The 27,462-nt window shown below is 39.5% G+C and overlaps 1 protein-coding gene across 2 annotated transcripts; it reads right to left on the reverse strand.

Moving 5' to 3' along the window:
* Window positions 1–269: 269 nt before the first annotated feature.
* myom2b (myomesin 2b) lies at window positions 270–27,173 on the reverse strand. Of its 2 annotated transcripts, XM_046384676.1 has the most exons (39): window positions 27,028–27,173; window positions 24,572–24,675; window positions 22,416–22,473; window positions 22,080–22,234; window positions 21,762–21,848; window positions 19,830–19,918; window positions 19,194–19,244; window positions 18,870–19,034; window positions 18,290–18,451; window positions 17,972–18,113; window positions 17,347–17,546; window positions 16,835–16,888; window positions 16,587–16,714; window positions 15,933–16,116; window positions 15,643–15,817; window positions 15,421–15,542; window positions 15,087–15,274; window positions 14,714–14,840; window positions 14,395–14,573; window positions 13,349–13,463; window positions 12,913–13,075; window positions 12,732–12,838; window positions 11,679–11,723; window positions 11,136–11,272; window positions 10,776–10,920; window positions 10,371–10,433; window positions 10,002–10,069; window positions 9,031–9,144; window positions 8,735–8,822; window positions 7,945–7,983; window positions 6,971–7,076; window positions 6,152–6,218; window positions 5,672–5,768; window positions 4,971–5,007; window positions 3,656–3,678; window positions 3,406–3,461; window positions 3,224–3,313; window positions 1,196–1,321; window positions 270–838 (listed from the first exon to the last, which is right to left on the reverse strand). In XM_046384676.1, exons 2-39 carry the CDS (start codon window positions 24,652–24,654, stop codon window positions 629–631), a joined length of 4,245 nt encoding a protein of 1,414 aa, XP_046240632.1. In that variant the 5' UTR covers window positions 24,655–24,675; window positions 27,028–27,173; the 3' UTR covers window positions 270–628. The 2 variants fall into 2 exon arrangements, with proteins under 2 accessions (XP_046240632.1, XP_046240640.1); XM_046384684.1 differs by lacking the exon at window positions 24,572–24,675 and having other exon boundaries at window positions 27,028–27,102.
* Window positions 27,174–27,462: the final 289 nt, after the last annotated feature.

Here is a 27,462-nt window from a genome sequence, read left to right on the forward strand (position 1 = left end):
TCATTTTTCAGCAGGATATTCACAGGGGCACATCAAAGCTACTGTTTGTATGTTTTGCATTGTTGGTATAGCATGGTATAAAATGTCTTGAGACAGGGAGTGTAGCTCCAGTGTAGCTCTGCTTCCAAGCAGATGTCGTCATTGTAATGACCAACAATGTTTATTCATACTACATGTATTAATACCTTTATTTTAGCCAGATATGCATGCTTCACTCACACACTTCCAATGTCAGTTTTAAACACATTTCATTCATTTTGTAGCAATAGTTTTAATCAAATGTCAGCTTTATTCAAGTTTCAATTCAGTTCATTTCAATTAAATGAAACTCATTTCTAATTTACTCATGTTCCGATAAGAACAAGTTTTTATTTTATTCATTTCAGGGTTTTTTTGTTTTCATACAGCGATATCACAGTAATACATTTTTAATTTTTTTTTCTTACTCTTACAGTTTTTATTTTAGCTATCAGGGTTTCCTTGACTCTCCAATTTAATGGCAAGTGTGCTAACTCCATTTCATTTAATGCTTTTAATATTTGTCCAGATAGAGAATACCAGTAAAAGCTTGTGTGGTCTGCACCAGTGTGTGAATATGTTTATTCCTCATTTTTGATTGTCATGCTTTCTACTTCCTTCTAGTGGGAGTGGGACTCTTCACCCCTCTTCCTGCTGCTGCCTTTGGAGGGGCGGGGCTAGGAGCAGAGGGGGTGGGACTGGCAGTCGGCTGGCTCTTAGGTTGAGGGATCTCAATGGGGAGCTTAGGAGGGATGATTGTTTTAGGGGTCAGAGTTGGCTTCGCCTCAGGGATTTTCTCTCCGTGACGGTACACACTGACCTGGAAAGAGGAAGAATAAGACTTAATGTTAGGTTATCTAGACATTGCTCATACATGCATTTATGCCAATAAAGAACACTCCATCTTTTTTTGCATTTGTTTATGCAAACACTGTACACCATTTAAGCATACCATTCATTTTGACTATGAAGGAAAACTCTAGGCCAAATCTGTCAAATCTGAGTGGGACAAAACTCACAAGGTCAAACATCATCTCTGTAATGCCTCACAAATGAGATCACAACATCTCACGGTTGGGCCCCAATGAAAAGACAAAATTTGTGCCACAGATGGCCAGAAAAATTTCACGGCTCTGAGTAAATCTCGTAATTTGTGGTGCGCAGCAGTGACACTTACCACTATATCCACAGATTCCCCTCCGTATTTGTTCTGGACAATCATCGTATATCTGCCAGAATCCTCCATGGAAACACCTTTGATTGTCAGACTGGCAAACTTGCCCTGGTCCAGGGAGACCACGTACTGAAATATAAAGTCAAAATGTTAAAAAAGCGAGAGAGGCAGCACAGGGACTTCAGCATGATTTAACATTTAAAACGCCTATCGCTTAAAGTTTTATTTAAAGTTTTGATTTATCTTTCAGTCAGAGCAGCAGCACAAGCTCTGATTACCACCGCCCTTCAGCAAAGAAATGAGCGCTGATAGAAAGGCTCGGTGGACATGAGGACTAATGATGTATTGCAGTCTGTTTTATTCTGCTGAAGCCCCTAACAAAAATATGAGTGAATTAAATGGCACAACAAAAGCATATTCCATCTGCACTCCTTGGACCACAAAAACAAAGCTATTGATCCTTAAAGTCTTTGGAGCTGAAGTACACTTGTGTCCATGTTCTTCAGACATCTGAGACAACATGGAGTACTTGTATTCTGATGTGCAATATATTAGTGCAGGAGAGCATACACTATTTTAATTTCCCTCTCTCATACCTGCCCACTCATTTGCAAGGTTCAGACATTAGCACATTTTTATGGAGTGGTACTTTTAGCAGATTAATTACATTCCTATTAAGAGAAACACTTGCCTTTAAATTTGAGAAATTAAATGCTTTTTTGGCCTAAAAAGCAAATAAACCTACACAAAAATGTTGTATTTTCAAATGATGGGTCTTTTCTAATTAATATGTTCTATTTTCAAGGATAATTGTACTTATTTATGAGACCAATGTACACTAATCTGTGGGTTACAACATTCCCTTTTGTTTGAATGATGAGCTGTAGCTTATGTACTCAGTGGCATCCACAGTCCAGAAATCTCAAACCTAGTGACAAAATGCACAAAAAAAAAAAAACTTTCACTACCTGTCTAGTTTTTCACTAATACCTGTTTCTACTCTTACTTTGAGTGCAATATCCACTGGATCTGAATATATATTTTAGTTTTTCTGTTAATATCTTCGGTAGCCTCTGTGGTTAACTACACAGAGGAGATTCACTCCTGAGGTTTGGAAAACGCATCACCAGGGACGTCAGATGTTGTTTTCGACAGATTATTCACAGGTGAGGGAATGAATAAAGAAGAGGGCAAACTTCAACACATATTCCACCTGGACCAGGGTTTCTCATACTTAAATCTTCAAAGCCGTTAGGAGCCGCAGGATGCTGATGCTGTGGAGAGAGCCTGCACTGACTGGGGATAGACTGTAGACTTGTGCTGGTTGGCAAGTAGGTCAATGAGTTATGAGGTAGATTTGTTATATTACAGATCCAGTGTGCTGATAATGCTGACCTCAGAGAAATATGTTGATCCCTCTAACGAGGGACTATAACCTGTGCTGAAGTCTCACAGCTAGATTTTGGAAGCTTTATAGACTCTTAAAGCAGTGCAATCAATTTCCAACAAGGAAAGTAAGTATATTTTGGGATCCTGTCTATTTAATAAGCTTCAATTTGGTGTTTACTTAATTGAAACATGCACTTGTTAGAAAGTATTTCAGTAATCAGAAATGATGAATTACTCTGTATTAGTTTGCATGTAATTTTAAAGGTAAAATTTCTTGTTCTGTCAAGAATACTTACCAGGACTTTAAAAATATTATTGCAGTCACGGTGGTACCTTGCATATATAGTACATAGGATACTGCCCATATGAATCAGCAGGCAAAGCCACTGAGAGTAACACAACACAATACCGAAGACGTGGACTGATAGCAAAAAAACACCAAAGTATCACTAGACAAGTTAATAGAAACGTACTGTTTCAGCTGTGTCTGATTAATAAGGTAATTAATCATGCGATAGGAAGGAGGGGCTGGGTTTGGGGGGGGGGCGCAGGGTACACAGCTTAGAGAGTCAGCAGTAGCATGTGACAGGCAGGAACCAAAGAATAGAACAAGGCTCTGTTTGGAGTGTCCGCAGCATTTACCTGATCGTCAGGCTCCACCTCTGCTCCGTTCTTCAACCATGAGACCTGGGGCTTGGGGTCTCCACACACTGTGCATGTTAAACTCAGGGTCTATTTATGGAACAGATCAGTTGACCTCTTAGAAAAACATGTACAACTTTCTAGAGACTAAAAATCACACAGTCATACATTTAGACACTGACCTTCTTTTCCATAATGGTGACCACATCAGGCAGCCCTCCCACCACCTTACCACGATCTGAAACAAACAGTTGTTAATATGACCAGTATTTCCTGTTACATATGCTGATGTTGAACTTTGAGTCCTCATTCATTGTAAGATGACTAAACGACCGATATCTTTATGCTTTTTTTGAGATAATTTTTGATTCTTTTTAAACACAAGTAACTGTATTAAACAAAGAAACAAGGAGAATAGAAGGACAAACTCACTCTTCTCAGCATAGGCCTCAGCCCTGAAACACAGAAAGAAAAGTTAGGGATGTTTCTCTTGCTCAGACACACATATACAGTATTGTGTGCAACGCTGTAACTTCATATGTACCTCTCAGTATTCATTTGTTTAGCAAAATTCTGAGATACTGAGAGTATCACATGTAATCTCTCTATTATAAATATAATATAACTCGGTTTGTTTATGGTCTGTTTCCACTACCTGGTTCTGCTCACTGAGTGACAACACACACAATATCTTTTCCATTACTGGGTCAGTGGCAGTGGTCAGATGGTTTGCCACAAGGCATTCTGGGTTTAGAGCCAAACCTCATTACACTGTAGTTTACTCCAGGACTTAACAGAATCCATTCTATGGGAAAAAAAACAGTATTGCTTTGTAAAAACTGGGTGAGGGCTGTCGGAGCAGCATGTGAGGGCCAGAGGTCAGCCCCAGGACCAGATGGCTGAGGGAACTCTGCTCTCCTCTTGGCATGTTGATGCTCAATCAAAAGGGCAACAGGGTGTCACTTGTTTCAATGTGTTTGTAAAATCATGTGCTTAAATATCTTTCTTTGAATCTTAATTAGAAAAGGGATTCAGACAGTTTCCACGCTGCATGCACTGTTTAGTGTTTGGAGTTTCAATTGATTTTTGTAAATGGATTTGCAAAATTCAGTGTGTGGGCTTTCGCTTTGGCCCAATTAGTCAAAGGACCCAAAAGGAGCCCTGTTACCTGACTGCTTCTATTTTTAAATTTGAATTTTATCTCATCTTACAGTAGCAAATATGTTAAAGAGAGTAGTCCCTGTGTTTGCAAACAGCAGACGCATCGAAAGAGAGCTCTGTCTATTGATGCTGCTAACTGATCATCTCATTGGAACGGGTGTGTTGGGTTTACATGCATCTTGCGCTCAGAAAAGGAAGTTGTATGTATGAATGAATAAATGAATGAATAAATGTTCTACATGGGTATAGAGAAGACCCATATGTAAAAAGTCTACGGGTTTTAATGCAACAGATGTTAGTAAAACTATGGAATATAAAATCATCCATCTTTGCTCACAACATCCCAGCCTTTCTTACCCTCAGGTGTGCATCGACTGCTTCTTTTTGAAATACAGTAATGTAAAATTATTGGCCATCTTATTATTGGGCATGTCATTGGTTATCAGTATCTGCTGAAAAACAATACAATAATACAGGAAGTATTATTACTTCCTGTGTGACTCAGCACTGGCAGAGTTATTAATCTTACTAATGTATACACATAAAGACACAAATAAAGAAACAGACTTGAGAGGTTGGTTCTTACTTGAGTTTCTGGAACTCAGCAAAAGCCTTCTCATATACTGTAAAAGACAATAACAGAATTTCAGTACGATTCACTGAAACGATTCGCAACACTAATTATCTCCTTAGCTTATTTTAATTTGACACTCCATTAGATGTCTACCTTTTGAGTACATAAGCACCATCCCTGGCTTAAAAAAGGTGGGTTTGAAACTGCATCTGTTACGTGCTCACTCATGAACAACCGCAGCAGCAGCTGCTCTCAGTTAAACATTTTCAGCTTCAGAACATGAGGAGGGGGAATAATGCAAGGATGGAAGGAGTGAACCTGTCCAATATTTATCAAAAGTAAAAGTGGAATATATTGAGCATCATGGAAGGACAACAGAGAAGTTGATTATGCTTCGGGAAAAAAAGGTCTCCCCAATGGTATCCAGTGTATCCAACATGAATTCAAGCTGTGTTTCTTTTTTCTTCTTCTTTTGTAAAACAGCAAACCACCAAACTTTTTACAGCCAGTTTTCAAGCCAAAGGGGATGAGCGTTTGAAACTCTTAAAGGCGGCATCATGTCAGAATCTTCAACTACAGATCGAAGTCAAGAGCTCCATAAAAACAAGAGACTGTGTAGTTTCCACCCCTGTTTTGAACTGTATTACCCATTGAAAGAGCAAGTGACACGGAGAGAGAGAGCAAATGATAGAGAGAAGATGACCCTCACTAACCATCACCGCTGAGGTCCAGTGTGCGCTTATGTGAGGTTTCAGGGTCGGTGATCACGATGGAGTACATTCCTTTATCCTTCTCTGTTGGCTCAATTACCTGTGAATCAATCAAATAAGCCTCTGTTTATTTCCGCTTTTATGCCTTTAACTAATGGTTGAAAAAAGATTCATTCATCTACCAGGTAATTACAGCTATTAAACATTCAGACAAAAAGTAAAAGGAAGATACACTGTTTAATTAATTAGGTTTAATGACTTTTAAAATGTATGATGTTTTTATTCATTAGCTACTCCTTTTAAAAGTGAAATTATCCATTTAGTTCGTTTTAAGCACGCCCTGCTTTCACCTTTACGAAGGCACTCGGAGCCACCCTGATGAGCCACAGTGCCGCTTACCCGAATGACTTTATCATCATAAAATTACCCAAGATCCACTTAAGAGACATATAGTGTTCGGCATTGTACGGGAGATGATGATACCTCCATTGTTGCCATAGATGGGGTTCCTCCAATCACGATCTTGTCACTGTGGGAGAGTTTAGTCTCCCTGGGGAGAAGAGAGGAGAGGTTAGTGTGTTTGTATGTGTGAGCTGCTGTAGACAGAGGTAATAGAGAATTATGTTAACATGCCTACCTAATGTTAGGGCTACCAATTTCTCTCTCTTGCTTTCTACCACTCGCTCTCACACATTCTCACAGGAAAAACAGGGGAGAGGTTAAAAATCTAATCTCCGTAAATTTTCGTTTTTTCGACTAACTGAACGTCAGCTCTACTACCAAATGTCATCCCTCTTTCTTTCTTCCTAATTCTCATCATTCAATTTTCTTTTCTGCCTTTTTCTCAGTCCAGTCACTTTCTCACTCTATTTCCCCTCTCATCCCACTTTATAATCTCTAAGGAAAGACAGTGTGCTTTTAAGTGCAGAAAAACCTTGCTAGAAAATGATAGGGGTGTGATTTTTGTCACAAAACAGGACAAAAACAATTTTACTGCGATAACCAGGATAATGAAAACACTTGCCAAAAGCCATCACAAGTTTTATTATGTGGCTTATTGTTTTTGCCACTTCTGGCTGTTTAACTTGAGAGAAAAGCAAAATAACGTGTTTGTGGTCGGCATGTTTATAGACACACTTGAAAGAATACTCTTATGCTTCCTAAATCAACTCCTACGAGTACAAATACTGGAGTCATTGTTATCTTTTCTGCGTCTCCTTCTCAGTAGTGGTTGTTGTTGGTATTGTGGTGGTCGTGGTAGTATTAGTAGTAGTAGTAGTGTTATTAATTTTGATACTTTACCCTTGATACCAGGTGATGTTCATCTCTGAGGTGTAGTACTTCATGTGACACTGCAGCTGAATGCCTGTTGCTGTGCAGTTAATCACCAGCTCTGCTGCACTGGCTCCTGGAGGAGGTGATGGGAGGTGACAGAGGTTGTGGAGGGCACATTGGAAATCAGAATCAGGTACATATTTTCCATCTGCTGCTGGATAAGGTGGCCTCTCTCTGCCTGACGTTTTTGCTCAGAACTAAACAAACAGAATCAAGCTTCCATCCGCAGCCATTTGTGCAAGCGGTATCTAATTTAGAGCTCCCCTTTTCACATTATCTTTATCAAGTTTGGAGAGCAGAATTGAACTAATGAAGCAGAGTGCAGAGTGTTTGCTGCATTCAGGTATCAGAACTTTTTTAAAGCTCTTATACCTAAAAGGGGGAGTTTTATACTACACTAGGACTGTGGGTCGCTCTGTGCACATTACAAGTGTACAAGTGTGTCATCCACCTGGTCACATCACCATGGTTTCCCATTATCACAGTAATGAACCCTCTTCTCCTCTGCAACCACTGCTGTAACAGTTGCTGCAGAGCTGTCAAGTGACTGTCTCTTAAAATAGGAGTAAGATGCTCCTCTACACTGTCACTGTGACAGTGCAGTGGAATTTTAAAGCAATTTCACCACATCATGGCATGATGGCCAAAGGCTTCCAGCATGACAACTTCTGTCACATGCTGATAGGTGTATGTGTGTGTGTAGCAGTGGCATTTTAACACAAAAATGTATCAGCCTGGTGATGTATCTAAATCTCTCATCGTGTGTGGTTTGATTGTGCCATGTTGAATTTAGATCATTTGCACTTGATCCCTCCAGTGGGTAGAGGATGTTGATTGTGATATTTAGTACTGTTTTAAATACGGATTTCTCTTAGCGAGATGATTGATGTATGGGTATTCATGTGTATGTGGGTGTCTGAGGGTAAATGACAGATACCCACCAGCCAGTTGGCTGATCTTGTTGATGGCATCGTCAAACACTGCAAGAGAAGCACAGAAACATGGGGTCAGAGAAAGAGCCAAGAGGATGGAGAGCCAACATGCTGCCCTCTGGTGGCTGCATAAATTAAACAGGCCTGCTAGTTGAGGTATGTGCTTCTCCATAGTCACAGCGTGTGTGTGTGTGTGTTTGAGAGAAGCTGCCTCAACATCCTGTGACTCAGTATCCATGTTGCCGTTATTAACCAATTAACTTAATATTTTTGTTCTTCCCAGTTTAGACAAAACAATGAAAATGTATGAAGAGCTGTATCCGTCAGCTAATCTCTTGCTTAAGGTCTGATTAAATACTTACTAACCTCTAATACAGAGGGGATAAAAGATGATCATAAAAAGAGAGCGAGCAGGACTACTGAGTACCAGCTTAAGTTTATTTCACACAAACTTTTACAGGAACATTTAAATGGATTTTCTCATGATTAAATACAGCCAGCAGGTGAACAAGCTGTCACATGGCAAGAACTATTTTTACACAGCAGTCAGAAAAATGTGGTTAGGGTTAGAGGGTTTGTTAAAAATTCATTAGTTTACCCCGTACAGACAAAGTGTATATTTTTTCATATTTCCCACTTCTTAATGAGCATCAAGCTCTTTTAGAGTTTAAACTTCTCAGTGGCCATTTATATTGTAGGTTATTATTTACTGTCACTCAGTGAGTCAACGAGCCACCAGCGAGTCAATATATCATTCAATTAATCAGTAAGATAAATTAATAACAAAAGATATGCTTACCTTTTCCGGAGACATCAATTTGGCTCATATCTTTTCCTCTGTCATCACTGATGGTGGCCTTATAAATTCCTGTTGTCTTTAGTGAAAACTGGAAGAGAGAAAAATAGAAAACGCACGATGTTGGATCGTCAACAAACTAAATTGTCTAACCAACCAAATCACTGTCAAAATCTTGCTTCAGTGCCTTGACTTAGTGTAACCACTGCGCTACATCCTGCACTGAAAATCATGCTTACAAATAACAATGCTGTACACAATTTTAATAGCACTCGGAAGATTATCCAAAATGCAATTACCAGTTTAATTGGCAGTTTACAGACTCCTGACCCCAGGTCAGGCTTCACATCAGGGATAATCTCTGTGTCCTCTTTATACCAGTGGAACACTGACTCCTTCTTCAAGTTAGCAACCTGCAATAAAAAACATAATCAATGATACTAATAAAACATTCCACATAATTAATGTTAACAAGGGTTTTGCTTCTTTTATAGTTTCTATATATTAGATCATCAAATCCCAATGGCACCATTCCAGATGGACCCAACCACAAAACTGAATCAGTCTGCCTCTAAAAGTCATTTATCAGTGCAGGGTTTAGATGTGTTGCACTTCATCTTTCCGTTGCACCCAGAGCAATTTAACACTTGAAGTGTGACAGATCTATTCAAGATGTTCTGCGGGTAAAAATCCCCAATATAAATTCACTTTAGTTCCACCTTATACAAACCTGTTAGTGGTGCCATTGGTGCCACACACCTCAAATTTTATAACTCATTACAAGATGCACCTCCAACAAGTCAGTGACGTGTGTAAAGTTCGGCTTATGTGGTGGTTCATTAAGGCTGACAGAGACTTCAGCACCTGTACTTTGGTAGTTACTCTAACCCCTTCTCATGGAAAAAAAAAATACACTGACCGAGAGAACACTGACCTGTAGTTGTGTGTAATATATTGTATCCAAACCACTACTACTTTGACCTTTGGAAATAAATGTATGCCTTCTGTGTATAATCATTCGTAATATTTACACATTTTAATTTACTGCATATGTTTGTTGTCTTTCCGTATTGCTCCAATTGCACTTATTTGGGCTAAACACGTCAGTTTCAGATTGTCGCAAGGTTTTAATTACATCCTTCATGCTAACAAAGCATTATTTCATCCTGCACTCAGCATTCATAGAATGGCTAATCAGCTATCCGCATGTCATACTCTCAATTGTTTAGAGTGTAAATATTCAATAACTATTGAATTTGGTTTTGTTTACCTTGCAGACCAAAGTGACGGAGCAGTCATCTCCAACGTGAAGTGACAGGAACTCACTGAAGTGGGGACCTGTGGTTGATAGAGGCAAGAGAGAAATGCCCAGGGAAGGGAAGCTTAAAATAAATTAGCTGCGAACCTTGATTGTTTGAGTTCTATTAATTAAAAACTTAGGGCTTCTTTTTTTCATATAGCACGCCATTGGACACGAGTCCTCTTTGAGTTTTAAGGTCCCAAATACCTCCACTGTTTCTTTTCCTGTGCACTCACTGATTAGATTAGTTGTCTCCCAGGCAACATAGTGTCTGGTTTCAGGCTAGGTTGGATAAAGCTCATACAAGCTCGAAAGTAGATGATGTTTTGTGTTTCTTACCCTCCTTGACTCTGATGTACTCTCTTCTCTGGTAGTCGGCCTCAGCCAGCGCTGCCTTGAAAGCTGTGTGCACATACAGATACACATAAACAGAGAATAATTAAAAGATCAAAGTGCTGCCAGTAGCTGCTATAGATTCTTTCAGAGGATTAGCTAGTTAATGGCCCTCTGTGTGAGAGCAAAATCATAATTTATGAAAAAAAGTAATTTAACAGCATCAAACCGCCCTTTACATTTTCCAGCTGAAATCATTTCCATAATGTAGTCTCTTAGGTCAGAGATCCAGAGAGAATACATGCTTACACATAAGCACATACATATTACACGTGTTTCAGTATGTCTGGCTAATGGTTTGAAAGACAGGGTAGATGCTGAAAGTGAGAAATCACACCCGGCCTTTCTTACCATCTCCAATCAGAACCAGAGAGCTCTGTGCTTTGCCTCCTCCATCTGTGATCTGGAAGGTAAATGTCCCCTCATTCTCCTCAGTGAAATGGTCCATGATGAACTCAATGATACCTGTAGAGACGTCATGACCCATCTTGTTGGGCTGTAGAAAAATAGAGTAGGTTGTAAAAAGGCCATAATGCACTTGAAGATAGACCTCTTGAGTGTGGGTACCTTTTTACTGTGATATTGTGACTTTAATATAGCAGCATGCAGCTGACTGCATCACAGTCAGGGTACATCAAGTGCAGGCACACAATTCTTTCAGCCTGTAGCAAGCAAGTCATTTTCCATGCTTTAAACTACAGTGTATCTTACATCAGCTCCAGACAGTTCCTTGTTGTTGGCAAAGAATTTGTAGGTGACATTGGAAGAAATTTCTTCAGCCTGCAGCCAGAACCTCATTCTGCCTCTCTCCAAAATCTTATAGGTCAGCTCTGTTTTCAGTGGGATGACTAGAGCAGAGAAGAGAAAGTCATGTGTTCAAAAACATTATTGCACTTATTTACTCATAACTTAACCGAACTGTTAGCAAGAGACATAGAGACGAAAAGGGAGGAGGCAAAAGAAGAGGAGAGGTGAATAGTGGTTAGGCAGGTGATGCAAAAGCAGGTAAGACTTTTTTGGATCAAATAAAAAGGAGAAATGTGCTTCTGAAAAAAGAAAGGGAGAAAGAAATCTGAAAGGTTCAAAGAAAAGTTAGAACAAAGCAAAATGAAGCTAGGAAAAGGGGAAACAGAAATAGAGGGAGTACGTGAGACAGATTAAAGACAAAGCAGAGGAAAGAGAGTAAGAGAAGAAAGATTAAAAGGGACAATGAGAGAGTTTATGAACGATGGAAAGTCACCCAGCGGTACTTACTTGGATGTCTGATATCATAGCTGAGTGCCAGCATCTTCGCCAACTCTGAAATGTGAGGAGACAACTTATTCATTTCATGCAGCCATGGGCACAAACAAGCAACTAAAATACATGTTACACTTTGTACCCAGATGTCATTTTTATTATGCACTTTGATGAGATGATTCAAGATGTAATTGTGTTTAACAGGACAAAGCAGACAAATGCACAAACACTTATCCGGGCACACGGAAGACAATACAGCATGGCTGTGTGTTCCTTAAAGCCACTCTGAAACTGCATCAAGAGTTAGGTTTTTAAATGTGCTAAAAGTGCGATTTAAGTGAAATATATGAACCTTATATACCAGGAGTTTTAAAATGACTGTAGGCTGGCAGAAGAAACTGTTGGCCAAATGGGAAGCAATCAGTGTAAGGCGCACTGAATAACATATTATATCCTTGTAGCATAGTGGTGCAATAGCAGGAAAAATATTGTGAAACTTTTTGACAGAAAACCCTTAGCCAAGATGACGATGTTTAAAACACACACACACACTGCCCCGAGCTGGGGGGATGTTTGTGCGCAATGTGCTCTGCTTGCATTCATCAGATGTGTAATGAAATTGTTTGTTGCCTGCATGCCAGTGTGATCATTTTTAAGCTCGTTGCTTTCATCTTCATTTCATCCCACACAGCACCTCAGTTCTCCAGTACATAGTTTCCTTTTGAATTTCGCTTTTGATATCAGATACTTTGATACTTACTGCTGTTCAAGTTTTCATGCTCAGGGCACATTAGGTATTTGCACGCACTACTTTAACAGATAAAAGAAACAAGTATTTAATGTACTTTAATGTAGTGTAAATGCTAACGTGGAGATGAAAATAATAAAGGCAGCCATTCCCATCACAGTATGTTAACAGGAATAAATCATCTGTCAGTCTGGGCTAAATAACTAAACTGATAGCACACACAAGTCAGTATTTTATTTCTGTGCATTTTGAAAGCCAGCATTTGGCTGGGTGGTTAAGAACCTGAGCCACACTTCCACAGTGATGGGTAAAGATCCTACCTTCAGAAGAGATTGTATAGCTGGATGACACTCCCTCTGTGTTGGTGACAGAAACAGAGAAAGTCCCAAAGTCCTCTTTGTCTGCGTTCTTAAAGATCAGCTTAGACCTAGGATGCAGACACAGACAGACAGATGATGATAATGCACGTTTAAGATTTTGTGCGTGTGTGTGTGGTCTTACTGGCTGCCTTCAGTCTTAATCACTACTCCTTTGGAGAAATCTGTGATTTCTTTATAGTCTTTCTTCCAGATGAACTGAGAGCCCTCATTCATTTGGCAGGACGCAAATGAGAGGACGATGTCACCTGACTTCTCATCTACAACGCAGGAAACCTCCTGGGAACCTTGAAGTGAGAAAAACACGCACAAGGTTTTTTCAAACTGCACCAATTTCAGTCTCCAAAAAAAAGTCACAGAGAATTACAGTCCATGAGTTTTTAGATTTCATTTATTCATTTTATTATATTCATTTGCTCCACTCTCCACTTAGATCTCGCCTCCAGTATTTTGAAAAAAAAGAGTGTATCTTTCCAATTTCCAATTTGGCAAAGCCACGAGTTCATTATGTTGTCTTTTCAAAGAGAATCTTGGAGATGTTGCCTGTTAATAAACACTACCTGGTGCAGCCTTGGCAGTCACAGGGTCAGAGGGCATTGAGGCCATACCCACACCTGCAGCGTTGACCCCACGCACTCGGAACACGTAGCTGGCACCTGCCTCCAGACCTGTTACCTAGGAAACAGACAAGAAAACAACCGATCAAGCTGGTGAAGAGAAGAGAGGTATGATTTGTTTTTTCATACATCGGTATTAGTCATCACTTTGGTCAAACTGGGAAGTTAAATTAACTCTAACATTAACTTGGTAGTAGCGTGTTTTTCCACAACATCAGAAACTGTTGCAGATAGTCCTAAGATCCAGTAGTTACTGCATCTGGTAAATGCAAATGAATCTGTGTCTTATTTGCTCATAATTAATCTGTATTGTTTTGATACCTATGTTTTATCAGGCCCCTAAATATTCTTGGCATTTCACAGTAATGTAATACATATAATGCTGATTTGTTGACTGACTTGCCAGTGTCACATATTATGAGATAAGTCACCTAATTACTGCCACTATCAATTCTAAAAAACAAGCATCTCCATCTACCATCTTGGATATTTTGTGGCGTTCTTAACACTGACTGTTTCCTATGTTATCCACTAGGTGTCAGTATCACACAGTTTAATGGAAGTGTATCACCCCAATGTACAATAGGGAGAATTAAAATACTCCAGGCTGCTCAAGGGGACTCAGATGCAATATATGGGAGCTTGAAAACAATATTATAGCACACAGGGCCAATACAAAACAGTGTTGGACACGGTTTTCAATATGCTATTATCATGAGCAACATACAATGTAGCATCAGGAGCACAATGTGCAGTAGTTGTAACCTGTTCAGCAGTGCTCACACTAAAACACCAGCATCCTGTTTAAGTTACAGTACATATCAAACTGCTTATCTTGGCTGACCAGCAGTACAAAACCCACAGATCAAATCAATTAATCAAGTTATAGCAGACTTTTAAGTCAAACTGCACAGTATCCAGGTATTACAGGGAAAGATTTCAGACAGTAACCATAGTGGAACTATAAACCTTACTGAAGATGGCCTTACCTTGAAGAAGCGGTGACTGACAGCTGTCTGATTGGCTGTGTTCCACTCAGAAGTGCCCTTCTTAGCATACTCAACATGATAGCCTGTGATTGGTCCAGAACCAGCATAGACAGGCTTTTGCCACTCAACCACCAATGAATTATCCCTCACTTCAGTGAAGGTCAGGTCATAGGCAGGGCCTGAAAGATAAAGAGAATGAAAGGGAACACATCTGCGCATGTATTGACATGTCAGTGGCAACAATGACTACATGCTTCATGTTTTTTGGGCAAGTTCCAAAGTTTGCCAGTGAGTCAGTCAGAAGATGATGTTTACTAACCAGGCTCTGGCATGGTCCAGGCCTCACAGGTAAAGTCAGCTGAATGTTTGGAAGCTGGTCCCAGGCCAGCCAGGTTGGCTGCATACACCTGGAACTGATAGACTGCTCCTTCAGTCAAGCCCTCCACCTGTCAACAAAATGTTACCATGGTTACTAACATGCCAATCATCATTATATGAAACAAACTACTTTTGAAACTAATACCAGCCAACTGTGCATAAAATAACCAGTGTGACACAGTGGGTAGTTGTAATAAATGAGTAGTTGTGAAAAAGTTGCTTATTTCTTGTGGTATCAGAGAACGACAAACTAAAGTGCTTGTATTAATTTATTCCAAAATTCAAGAATTTGTTTTAATATTTTAAGATGATACCTTATAAACTCTTTCTGTGAGTGGTGGGATATGAACCTCCCTCCAAATGGTCGTACCACTGCGTCTTTTGTCCACATAATATTCCTTGATCTTCGCTCCTCCGGAGTGAAGAGGCTTCTTCCAGTTCAGAACCACTGAATGGCCGTCACAGTTAAGCAACGCGACGTCGTAAGGAGCGGAGGGGACGGCTGGAAAAGCAATACTGAATTTTAATGCTTCTAATTACAATAATTACACAACAACTGTTAAATGATCACCACAGTCCACAGCAGATAATAATTATTATCTTATTCAACATCAATTTGAATGACAAAAAATATAATACTAAACTGACTGAGGGCAGCTTTAACAGTGAGAGGTGCGGACTCCTGGGATTCATCACTAAGACCCAGCTCGTTGATAGCCTGGACACGGAACACATAGGTTTCTCCTTTGGTCAGACCACTAACCACAAACCTGCAGGAACAGATTCACATGCAAAAAAAAACATGAAAGATTTCAAAGGAAGACACATTTCTGAGCAATACGGCCTATTATTGTTGGATTGAAAACCTACTTGGTGTTCCTGTGAGGTTTGTGATTGGCTGAGGTCCAGTCCTTGGACCCCTTCACGCACTGGTCGATGTAGTAGCCAATCAGATTGTTTGGTTCCTTTGGGGGAGCCCACTGGATGAGGACAGAGGTGTCTGTTTCCCTGGTAGCAATCACCTGACCGGGAGCAGATGGCACACCTGAAGACAAAGAAATTACATTGAATCATAAAAATGACAAAAGGCTATTATGAATTTAACAGCAGCTTCAATGTGGATGTATTCCACTACTGATCTGCGTATAAAAAACACGGACCTTTGAGTTCCTGAGTCTCGATAGGTCCAGATGGCTCTGATGGCTCACTGTTTCCATACATATTGGCAGACACAACCCTGAACTTATATTGTTTGCCCTCTGCCAGGTCAAAGACAGCATAACGGGGAGATCGAATGGGGACCTGAGTGTTAACACGTTGCCATGTGCCAGTCTCTAGCGGGCACTGCGGGGAGACACAGAGAGAATGTTATGTTGTGTCATGTGTCATGTTAACTGTTATAATACATGCAGACACATAATGAAGTTTTGTGCTACATTTTAGCCTGGATTTATTGCAGATATTTAAGAATTATTTAGAATAACTTTGTCAGTTCACAGAAGTCTATGCAAGCTGATGAGAAAACTGCACAAGGAAAAGTATTATTATTTTTGTGACCTGCAAAAACATTATGTATTCTACAGACACGAAGAGTGTCACAAGAGTAGTTTCCCTAATATCAGTCTATCAGCTTTATCAACAACTAGAATCAATCACCCTAAATTTCCATGATTTTGAACTACATTGCAACTTTACTGGGGCAGAGGAGGGGGCTTTCAGACACAGAAGGACATGCATTTTTAAACTGATGAGATATTGTATATACATTGCGGTACACAAAGCAGCTTTAGAAACAGTATGACATTGTTTATTACCTTTTCTATGTAGTACCACATGGGAGCCTTGTTGGTATATGCAGGGGCTTTCCAGCTCAGAACAACATATGTCCTGTCTGTTTCTGAGGCATGAATTCCTGATGGAGCACCTGGAGGCTTTCCCTCAGCTGCACAGAAGCACACACATTCACAGTGAGACACCTACTGCACAGGAATGTACTCCAAGGATATTATAGATATTATATAACAATAATCCATACATGCATGGTCATTTTAGCAAAACTCACCTTCAACATCATCATGGTAAGACACGACATCTAGTTTTCCTCCAAGTTTCTTGGCTACCGGAAGATAAAAAACAACATTATCACTAATCTGCTTTGTGTTTGCCTGGTACAATAGTTTGTTTGGCTAGAGATTCAAATAAAAGTTGTCATTTTTTTCTTTAATTTCATCAAATCAGTACATTGGTAAACAAACCTCACTGTGCATCGCATCATATAATCACCAGTATCTAATAAGCTAAATTCAGTCTTGAGCAATTTCTCCCTATGGGCCAAAGATTTGATAGAAGCTGTACTAGACCCCTGTTGCTTTGAATAACTGACAACAGTTATTACAAAAGTAGCAAAGCAGATATTTAATGAAGTGATAATTTTAGACTTTAGATTCCACCAAACCAAAACAATGGTGACATTTGGCATGTCAGTGGCTACAGGATACATATCTTCAAGTCTTCCAGTGATATAATATGAAAGGCAGGGGTGACATTTCTCTATACTGATCCAGTTAAACCCACCATGGAGCTTCTCAAAGTCAGTGGGGTCCAGTGCAGCGATAGGATCAGACATGCGGGATGGTTTGCTGATTCCATGTGAGTTGACTGCTCTGACTCTGAAGTAGTAGGAGTGTCCTTCAAACAGCCCAGGCACTGGGTATTTACAAATCTTTATCGGGTGATCATTGCACTGGGTCCAGTTTTCAGTTCCAACCTCACATCTACAAAATTAAGGTCAAAAGAGAGAGGAAAAGGAGTTCAGAAAAGTATGAGGAAACACAAAGAAAACCATATTATATACCGAGGTTTACATTGATATACTGTTAGTTTTGATTTTTTGGATTTGATGGGTAGGATTATAGATTAAATGATTATAGTGATCAATATCGGTAAGTGCATTACAACAGAGTGGATTGTACAGCATTTTTTGAGAAAAAAGAGTCAGTAAGAATAGAACTGAAAATTAATGGAGAAATACAGTGGAAGAGTTCAGTATAGAGAAAAAGGAGAAAATCCCTTTAGCTAAGAAAGTAGCCTCTGCATTTGTATAGATAATCAAACAAAGTCTTTGTGATGACTTACAGTAAACCCTTTGTCTTTATGTTGGTTAATTTATCTGTTTATGGTGTATATCAGTAACTCCTACTTGTCCACAAAGTATCCCAGAATTGGTCCTTCTGTGGTGGTATTTGGGGGCTTCCATGACACAATGACATAGTCTCTATTGGCATCGTGGATCTTGATGTCCATAGGAGCACCAGGTGCACTGGGAACTGGGGGAGGACCATCTACACAGTGCATATGTGTATCATGTTATAAGCAGTTACACATATTTAAATAACCACAGTAACAGAGTTCTATAAGTGTTAAAACACGCAAGAACTGTTTTGACAACAGTGCAGTAAAAATCCAGTATGTTTTTTTTTATTTCCCTTGGACTGTCCAATCATCCAGCACATCTCACCTGCAACAGAAACAAAGGCACTGTGCTCTGCAGTGCCTCCTTTGGTGACCATGCGTATTGTGTAGAGGCCTTCATCATCTTTGTAGAGGTTAGGAAGAGTCAAGGTGGTGACCCCTCTGCCAGTTTCAATCTTCACCCATTTAGAATCAAACAGACGTGTGTCTGGAAATGAGACGTGATCCTGACTTCAGTGTCACTTAGAAACCTTATACATCTCCTGTGTGACTGTATATGTAATATATTTCTATACGTTATACATGAGATATGACTGAATATATTGCTTTTGAATATACAAGATTAACTTATTACAACATGGCACCCTTATGTAATGTCTACAGACACGCACACACAAAGCAAATTCAGTGACTCATGAAGTGTGTACATATTGCTAGAGTCTAATTAAATACTTTCGCTATAATTAATTAGCAATGAAAATAGTTCCCCGAACATATTCCCACTGCTGTGCCTCTAGCTGCATGTCGACTAGACTGTGTCTGGTCGCAGCAGTGGCAGGCTGTATATCTTACTAACAATTAGAGTGTAATTACTTTGTCATAAAATACTACTGTATAACAGTTACCATCTCTGTACCACTGTGCCTCAGGCTGCAGGTTGGCCAGGTTGGGGTTCAGGGTCATGGTAGCAGTCAGAGTGGCAGATTCTCCCTCAGTAGCAAACACCGGCCCAAACTTCTCCAGAAAAGTAATGTTGATTTTAGTGTAATGGATCTTGGGAAGCATGGCAGCTGACAAGGGCGAAACAGTGTGTGAGAGAGAGAGATGGGGATAACACTAGTGGTAACAGCCTGTTGCTTCGCATGCTAATTTGAAAAGATATACAGTATATTTCATAGCCAATTACTGGTAGAAATCTTATCATTTTTGAACATATTTATGATACTCACCTGTGAAAGGCAACCATGCGTATGGACAGGACTCCTCCTCCTGCTTGAACCCTACATAGTTAAAAAATAAATACCAAAAATTAATTATTTTTTACAGCACTCAGTTGTAATAATAAAGACTAAGAAATTGTTGAACAGACAGATAACAGCAGATAGCAGTAGTGGAAAACTGATAGCCTGGCAGCCAAGTGTGCCATTACAGATCCAAGTGCCTTTGTTCATGAAATTCCACTTTATGTGAACTAAACAGAGATGTTAGAAATGACATTAATATCACTGGTATTAAATAAGAACACACACCTTTACCTCTGTCACAGTTAATCATACAATTCAATTTTCCTTTAAATCTATTCTGTCCAGAAAATTAATGTGTTTTGTCAAGTATTTTCGATTTAGGTTAGCTAACAGTTTATATTAAGTTACGGGTTAAAAGCTGTTATTGTACATTGAACATATATGACATCACAAATAATAGTTGCCATTCCAGGTATTTTGAAGACCTTTGCAGAACCGATGTATACTCTCATAATCTGGTTTAGATGTATTCAGACCTACCAGTCAACATATTCTAGTATGCCTGTGTGGTAAAACTTAACTCCAACATCGGATACAAGACAATCAAGTAGAAGGACTTACTCTTGACCAGGACAGCGGCCTGACTAGAGGCCTGTCCATAGGTGTTAGAGGCCACAACGGTGTATTGCGCGGTATCATCAGTTGAGCATCTATAAATAGACAGTAAAACACAAGTTAAGTATTCCTTTGATATATATGTGTAAATGAATCCACAAGGAACTGCTCCACTCAAGTATTCACAACGGGGATTTGCTTTTACAAGGTGTATGAAATTAATGCACCACATGAGCAATGATTTCTCACATGAATGCATCACGCTGCCAGGGAAAATCAGCAGCTTCATCAGGTTTCTGGATGGATTAAGTAATGCTTGGATAGGACTTGGCATTAAACATATTCCTTGGAGACAGTGCCACAAGCAGAGCAGATGACAGTTCCTTTCGGTTGGAACAGGCTGAATGAGTTGAATGGTTTCTGTGAGATGGATACATGATCAAATTCCAGGCTGCAATTCATCGCCTTCTGTGCATCTTGTGATTGACATGCTTCCACTAAATCATATTGATATGAAATGTTGCTGTTTTTTTTCCTCCCTATAACCATATGGCCACAAATGTTTGACAGTCTAAGCAAGCCCAAGACAAACAAGTTGCAAAGGCTTCTGATCTAGACAATAATCATCTCTTCTCAGATGGTGCCAAGAGAGCATTTACCAGCTAAAGTGAATGTTGGAGAGATATAGAGAAAGAGAGGTACAAAAGAGGTCAAAGCTATGTTTTAGTCTCACTATCATAGTGAGATCAAAACATCACATCATTCATGACCCCAAGACCAACTTCATCCTCTGAGTGTTTTGTTCACTCTTTAGGCCGGCATAGTTGCAGGGAGATTACTTTGACTTTTATGTTGTCATGTAAGGACCCATGACTGAGAGGTTGGGAATAGAAATTCCACTATTCCGCTCTGTCATGAGCCTGGCTTAAACTGGTGACAAGCCTCTCATAATTTGCAATTCAAAAAGATTTTTCCTCTAAGGTTCCAGCCTTTTAGACCACTCAGGAGACAGACAGGAGTATAAAGGAGAATGTTTCTACTAGGGGTAATGGCTGTAGGCGGATCTGCTTGTAAGTAACAGACAGCAGAAGCTAAAGGTGTCTGGATCCAAGGGGAGAGTGATGACTTCAAGAATCCTGGAGTATCATGTAGCACTGGGGTCAGCAGTCGAACAGCTGAGCTTCCTAAGACTGGAGGGAGAATGGGATATGCCTCCCCTCCCACACAGCCTATAGCTACAGTCAGTCAGCTGAAATTATTACTTAACTTGAATTTGGGTGATGAGCCTGATGGGACAGATTTTCTAATGGTTCAAGGTGGTGATCCACATGGGCAATAAATAGTTATATGTAGCAGAGAATCATGAATTACAAATCCAGTAAAAGCACAAAAAACCTGTAAAACCTTACAGTCACATTACTGTAAATGCATTTCCTATTGTATTAACCATTTGGTAAACCATTTGTTTTAAATGTTTAGATAGCTTTAATTGTTTTATTGCTACCTTTAGTGCAATGCAGTATAAGCATCTACATGCACAATAAAAAACAAGATGCAATAAAGGGTTAACAGAAGGATTTAGAATTGCACTTACATAAAATTGGGATTAAAAATAAATTTAATCCCTTATGGATCCATCTTCAAAAATGACAAATCCTACAATTTGCATAATACATCTCAATAGCATCTTTCATTTGACCTTTTCTGCTCGTTGAACGTCCTCATTATTCAAATTCCACGTCTGTACCATATAAAGCAGGTTTTCTGTTAAATATTTTGAACTTTGACTTTACAGATCTTCCAGATCCACAGACGATGTTATACAACTGTTTTCTTAAGCAGGGAAGTACTAAAACTTGTCCCCTGAATATGAAAATGTGCTTATAAAATGGTGAAAACTACCATAAATATTTTTTTCTGTTTCTTGACTTACTATACCTTGGGATCTCCAGGGAATGAATTCCACCTTTAGATTCAACCAGGTACTTTCCAGAGGACACATCCAGGATCACATCATCTTTATACCTAAATAGAGGAAAATTTCAGTCCACCAGCATAAAGGCACATGAATCCATAATAGACAACTCGTTTCTCACATCACTATTAAAACCTGCTATCGTATTACTATTACATCTAAAAGATGGGAGAAAAAAAGAGAGATGATAGGCCAGCGTATCTTAAATAGTGTAAAGCAAAGTCTGCTTTTCATTAACACATTTGGTTATCTTAAAAGGAATGCTTTTAGTACTCACTCACCATTTTACAACAGGCATGGGGAAGCCATCAACAGAGCAGAAAAGTTTGACGGGAGTGTTTTCAAACACAGTGTGGGATCTGAGTCTAGTCAGGAACTTTGGTCCCCTTATCATCGGGCCCTCATACACATACTTGTCCAACATCTTCGTCTTTAACTAAACAGGGTACAGGTTAATATCAAACAAATAAATAACATACACTTTTTGCATCCACACATCTCTATGTTCTTAACTTATTAAGACAGGTTATTATAATGTATTAACATTAACCTAAACATTTTTAAAACAATATAGTTCAGCTGCCATTGTATCAATGTGAAACTACAAAGATTCTTACCATTTCCTGGACGTGAGCGTATGTTTTGTGCTCATATCTGTCCTCCATCGCCTCAGAGCTAAAAACAGACATGAGTCAGTGTTGCTAACAGATTAAGGAAAACAAGGTTTTTCTACAGGCTGAGAATTGAGTAATTTAAGATAGTTTTGATTGTTTTCCATGCAAAAACATTTCATGGTTCCAGCTCCGCACGAATAAATAAATAAATAATATATATGAATATTTCCTACAGTATTGGTGCTACTGATCCACCAGTCCCACCTGTTCCTGCGTGAACATTGGCTGTTGTAACCAAACCATGCATTCACAAGTGGTATGGTGAGTTTAGAGGATCTGTCAGATGTTACTTAATTGCTTCATGCTTTTAAATCCCTATCATGACAATGACATGACGAAAAAGGATGTGAACACGGTTCAAACAATACGTAGTACTTTCCAAGATCTCTCTATGGTAGGAACAGAAACGAAAAGTCTCCCTGACTGATCTTGACATTACACAGCAGGCTATGAACATACACCTTGACCTTCTGTGAGGGGGAAGGAGACCCAAACATAAGAAAACTTTCATAAACCAATTTACATGGTTGACATCAGAAAAGCTTGAGCAACACAAAAAAGAAGTTTTTGTAGGAGGGTGCATTGCAGTTTTGACCTCTAGAGGGTTTGCACCTCAGAGAGCACTGCTGTGTATGAGACAAGTGTAATTTGTGCTTTAGAGAGCTTCCCTGTTCTTCATTTCACCCGCCTTTGTACCATTGTACCATCTCCTAGGCAGCAATAGTTTCTGTCTTTTTTTTTTTTTTTGGCTGCTATACACAATCTTTTTGCTGACAGCCAAATCCCATGTCCATATGCCCATGATACTCATGAGAGGCTGCCCTGAAGCTGACAACAGGCCTGTCACCTTAGAGCAACCAGCTGTGGGGAGCTCTGAACCTGTGTTTTTCATCACTATTATCCAGCAGACCTTTTAGCTCGAAGTCGTTCCACCATTGGCACCAAAAAGTCGATGGGAGCGCCCCACAGTTCAGAAAGTCAGGACGATTCTGAAAAGCTGGCACTGACAGAGTAGTGATGAGACCCCAGCAGGGCCCATGTTGCATATTAAGAGAGGAGATGAGGCCACTCCTGGCCAAAAGTAATGTCTTAGTTTTTTTGCGCTTCAGGTGGACTCTAGGTTGCAGTATGATGCCTACTTACACAGCTTGTGGGATTTATGGGTTCATCCTAAATGGTGAAACAGGTAATATGCAAGTTCTATGTTCTATGTGAAAAAGTTTATAAAGAAATTATGATTTGAGCATACAGTGGTTGATTTGTATTAGCATATCAGTCAGTTTGTTGATGGCACATTATACATGCAAGCTTCATACTTACCTGAGTATTAAATAGGAGAGAAAAGAATTGGTTAGGGAAATATATAGAGCATATATGTCACTGAATATCTTGTTAAGCTTGTGCACTGGTTAGCTGCTTGTTAGTGGAATGAAAAAAGAAGTAAGACTGAGCTGCAGTAAAAATAAGATTTGGTAAGTATAATATAAGTGGTAAGTGTAGACAAGAAACACATCAGCCAGAATAGCCTCGCTCTTAAATCATACACACACAAACACGTACACATACATAAACAGTGCGAACAAATGAGGTTTGTTTTTTAAACTTGATCCAGATTCAATCAAAACTTAAACATAACTATGCCATGTTGAAATTATACTGGTCACTCTGCATCAAAACTTTCCGACGGGCTTTTGTATTTTAACTGTGGGACCCTCATTGAAACTGTGGGATGTAAGAAAACAGTAAGTTACCAGAAGATAATTTTGGCTTAATGTGGCCAGTAACAATCTTTTTATTTATTTATTTATTTTAACGATTTGCTCAGTCTTGATATAGACTTCAGAGATTCTTGTAAAAACAAGTTTCAATTTCAGCTTGCTGTTAGTCAGTGTTGGTGTTAGCTTAATGTTAACCAGGTTAGCCAGGTTGACTATTGTAAGCTCGCATGGGTTTTAAGCCAGGTTACTTTTGTTCTCTTTAGCCTCTATAGCTGAATTTGCAGGTTTATCAATGACAGCGACTACAACTGTTACAATACTACAGTTAGCTTAATGTTTTAGTTAGAAATATGTATGGCAGCGTAACAGTATTACATGTACCTGCTGTATTCTTTAACCACATATTGGCTCTGTTTGTGGTGGTATTCATGGTTGTAACTCCCACGTTTGATCCACACTGACATGGTGACACTGTAGATACTGACCTGTTGGACCAGCAACACACACACACACACACACACACACACACACACAGATTGACATTATAACAGCCAGTAGATCGTAACTTACAAATCAGACCAGCAACACAGTGACAACATACACAAAGAGGCTGGGCTATAAACCCTAAAGGACTGTCAGCTTGACTTCAGGAGATAGCTGCTGTCTGATGAAAGCAAAGTAAAGAAGGAAAGAAACATTCTTATTCCAAGCATTGGTTCTGGCCTTTTGAAACAAAGTCCTCTATTGCTCTCTATTATGACTTGGTGCTTTGTAACAATGTGTATTAACAATAACTGACAATATATTTCTGTTGACTGCGCCACCTCATGCAAAAAGAAAAGCCCTCCTGGAATTTGGAGACATGGTTTTGGAAACACTGTCACATGCCCATACACACACACAAATACATCAGTGGGTTTCATGAATGACAAGGTGACACCATATTGATTTAAAGACACCAGCAAGACACGTGTTCACATACATAAACAAAAGCTATGGATGTAAACTATTGTTGGACTAGTGACATGTATGAACAGTGACTGACAGTATTTTGGCACCAAAGATCATTCAGTCAATTTGACCACTCCAAAAACAGCAGGAGCAGTTATTTATTAAACGATGTTTTCCTCTACAAAGACAAATTAATGAAATAATATTAAATAAAACATGAAAACAGTGGGAGCTCTGCAAAACAGAACCATTATCATTAGAGGTTTCTGTTATTGGCATACCATAGACTGTACTAGTAACAAAACTGAGACATAACATAGAATAACCACAACAACCACTTGTGCCACTGGCACAAAAAAGAGGAAGAAAGAAGAAAGTTGTTGGTTGATTGATGTAAATGCACTATTAAGCTATTCTAGAGAAAAATCAGTCCCATTCCCACAGGTCATCAAATATCTATCTTTAAAGTGTTTAGCATTCATAGTTTAACAATGTGAAAGTGTTGGCATTCATTTTCAATGTGATTTGTTCTCTCTTTCTCATTAGGTGTGTCTGATGTACAACGTTTTACAGTACACACACACCAAACTAAGAGCATAATTTTGTCTTACATCATGCACACATAGTGGCGTTGGAGCATAATTGCCTTACATCACCCAAATGCTCACAGACCAGAAATAAGGTCAGATGAAACATAAAGCAATGCTCCCTCCCCATCCTCACCCTGAAAGCTACTGAGACGTAGTCAAACACATCCCCGTTTCCAAATCTCTTAACCTTAACTTTATCACCAGAGCCATGTTTAACTCACTTGAAATGCCCCCAGACTGCCAATCAAGCAGCCAGTCAATCAGGTAGATGACATAAAATCTCAGACCTCTGACTTCTGACTCCTAAAGTCAAACATGACAGATAAATTCCTGACTGAATAACGTGGTTGGGCAGTAAAACAGAAATGTCAAAAAACAATCGTAAATTTGTCACAGAAAATGATCACTCTATGCAAGGATCAATCAACCAGGCTGTCCAACAGAGTCACGGAGCTGTACCACTAAAATCACTGAAGTCCTAATGGCTCCTTGTGTCTAGGTAATGTTTATTCATATGGCACTGCCTAGAGCAGATCTCACAAAATCAAGGCAATGGACAGGACAAGACATCATGCTTCATAAGAAAATAAGCATTACACTCAAAAGCCATCAAGCAAGTGGTCACTGCAGACAGGTCATATCCCAGTCCCTTCAGTCCTACACCCCAGTAGCTGTGCTCTGCCTTTGTCGGTCCGGCCAAAGCTGTAACAGCACAAATGCCTGCCAAATGACACCTGAGCTTCTCTGTACGTAAGCCCCTAAAATCTCAACCATTACTGTACAAACCTCTAAAATTCTGCAGCTTGATCGTCAGTAGTTGCAACTTGGATACACTTGCTGTGTCCTAATTAGTGGCAATTGTTATAGAACAGAATAATTATAGTTTATTTGAATTATCTTCATTTAAACTGAAATCGACACACTATGAGCAGCAGAACTTGACTTTACAATGGGACTCTCTTTAACCAATTAGACTCTCACTATGATAAACACACAGAGAGCAACATGCTGTCTATCTGTGCTGTCTCACACAAGACAATTAGAAAGCAGTGACTACCTCATCTATTACAATTGAACTGCTGCGCAGCCCTTCATAACTTATATATCTCCTCATTCATCACTTAATGTATTCTCAGCTCTGGTTAGGGTCGTGCAACATCTTTTGGTGGGGTCCTAATATGCTCTCTATTATTCCATTCCTCTGGTCCCTCCTGCTGCTCTCAGGTTTCAAGCAAAAGAAAAATTAAAAAAGCGAGGAAGGCACCAGAAAGATAAGAATATTGCATTTTTTCTTACCCCTTGAGATTTCCTTTGCAACGACTTCGGTTGTCAGCCTGAATCCACAGGGAGTCAGCCTAAACCAAGTACCAGGGCAACAAAACCACCACCCGTCTCCAGCCGACCCCCACCTACCTCTCCCCGAGGCCTTAAAAGGCGAGAGAGCTGCCTATATATATCCAGTATCCTTCAAGACTTGGTGCCACAAGAACCAAACAACTATTTGATTAACAGAGTTGAGTCAATTAAAGTCTTCAGGTGAAGCCATGTTAGCGTTTGTTGGTTTCGGGTATGCTATCTCATCAACTGAAGCTGAACATTTGATTATCCAAGCATATCAGCTGATCGACATAATGCAGAGAATCTGATCGTAGTGATGTCATGGAGTGTGTGTGTGTGTGTGTGTGTGTGTAAAGCAGTACTTTAGCTCGACAAAATAGACAGCAGTGCTGT

Source organism: Scatophagus argus, chromosome 1 (genome assembly GCF_020382885.2).
Source record: "Scatophagus argus isolate fScaArg1 chromosome 1, fScaArg1.pri, whole genome shotgun sequence".
In the NCBI taxonomy this organism is placed as follows: domain Eukaryota; kingdom Metazoa; phylum Chordata; class Actinopteri; family Scatophagidae; genus Scatophagus; species Scatophagus argus.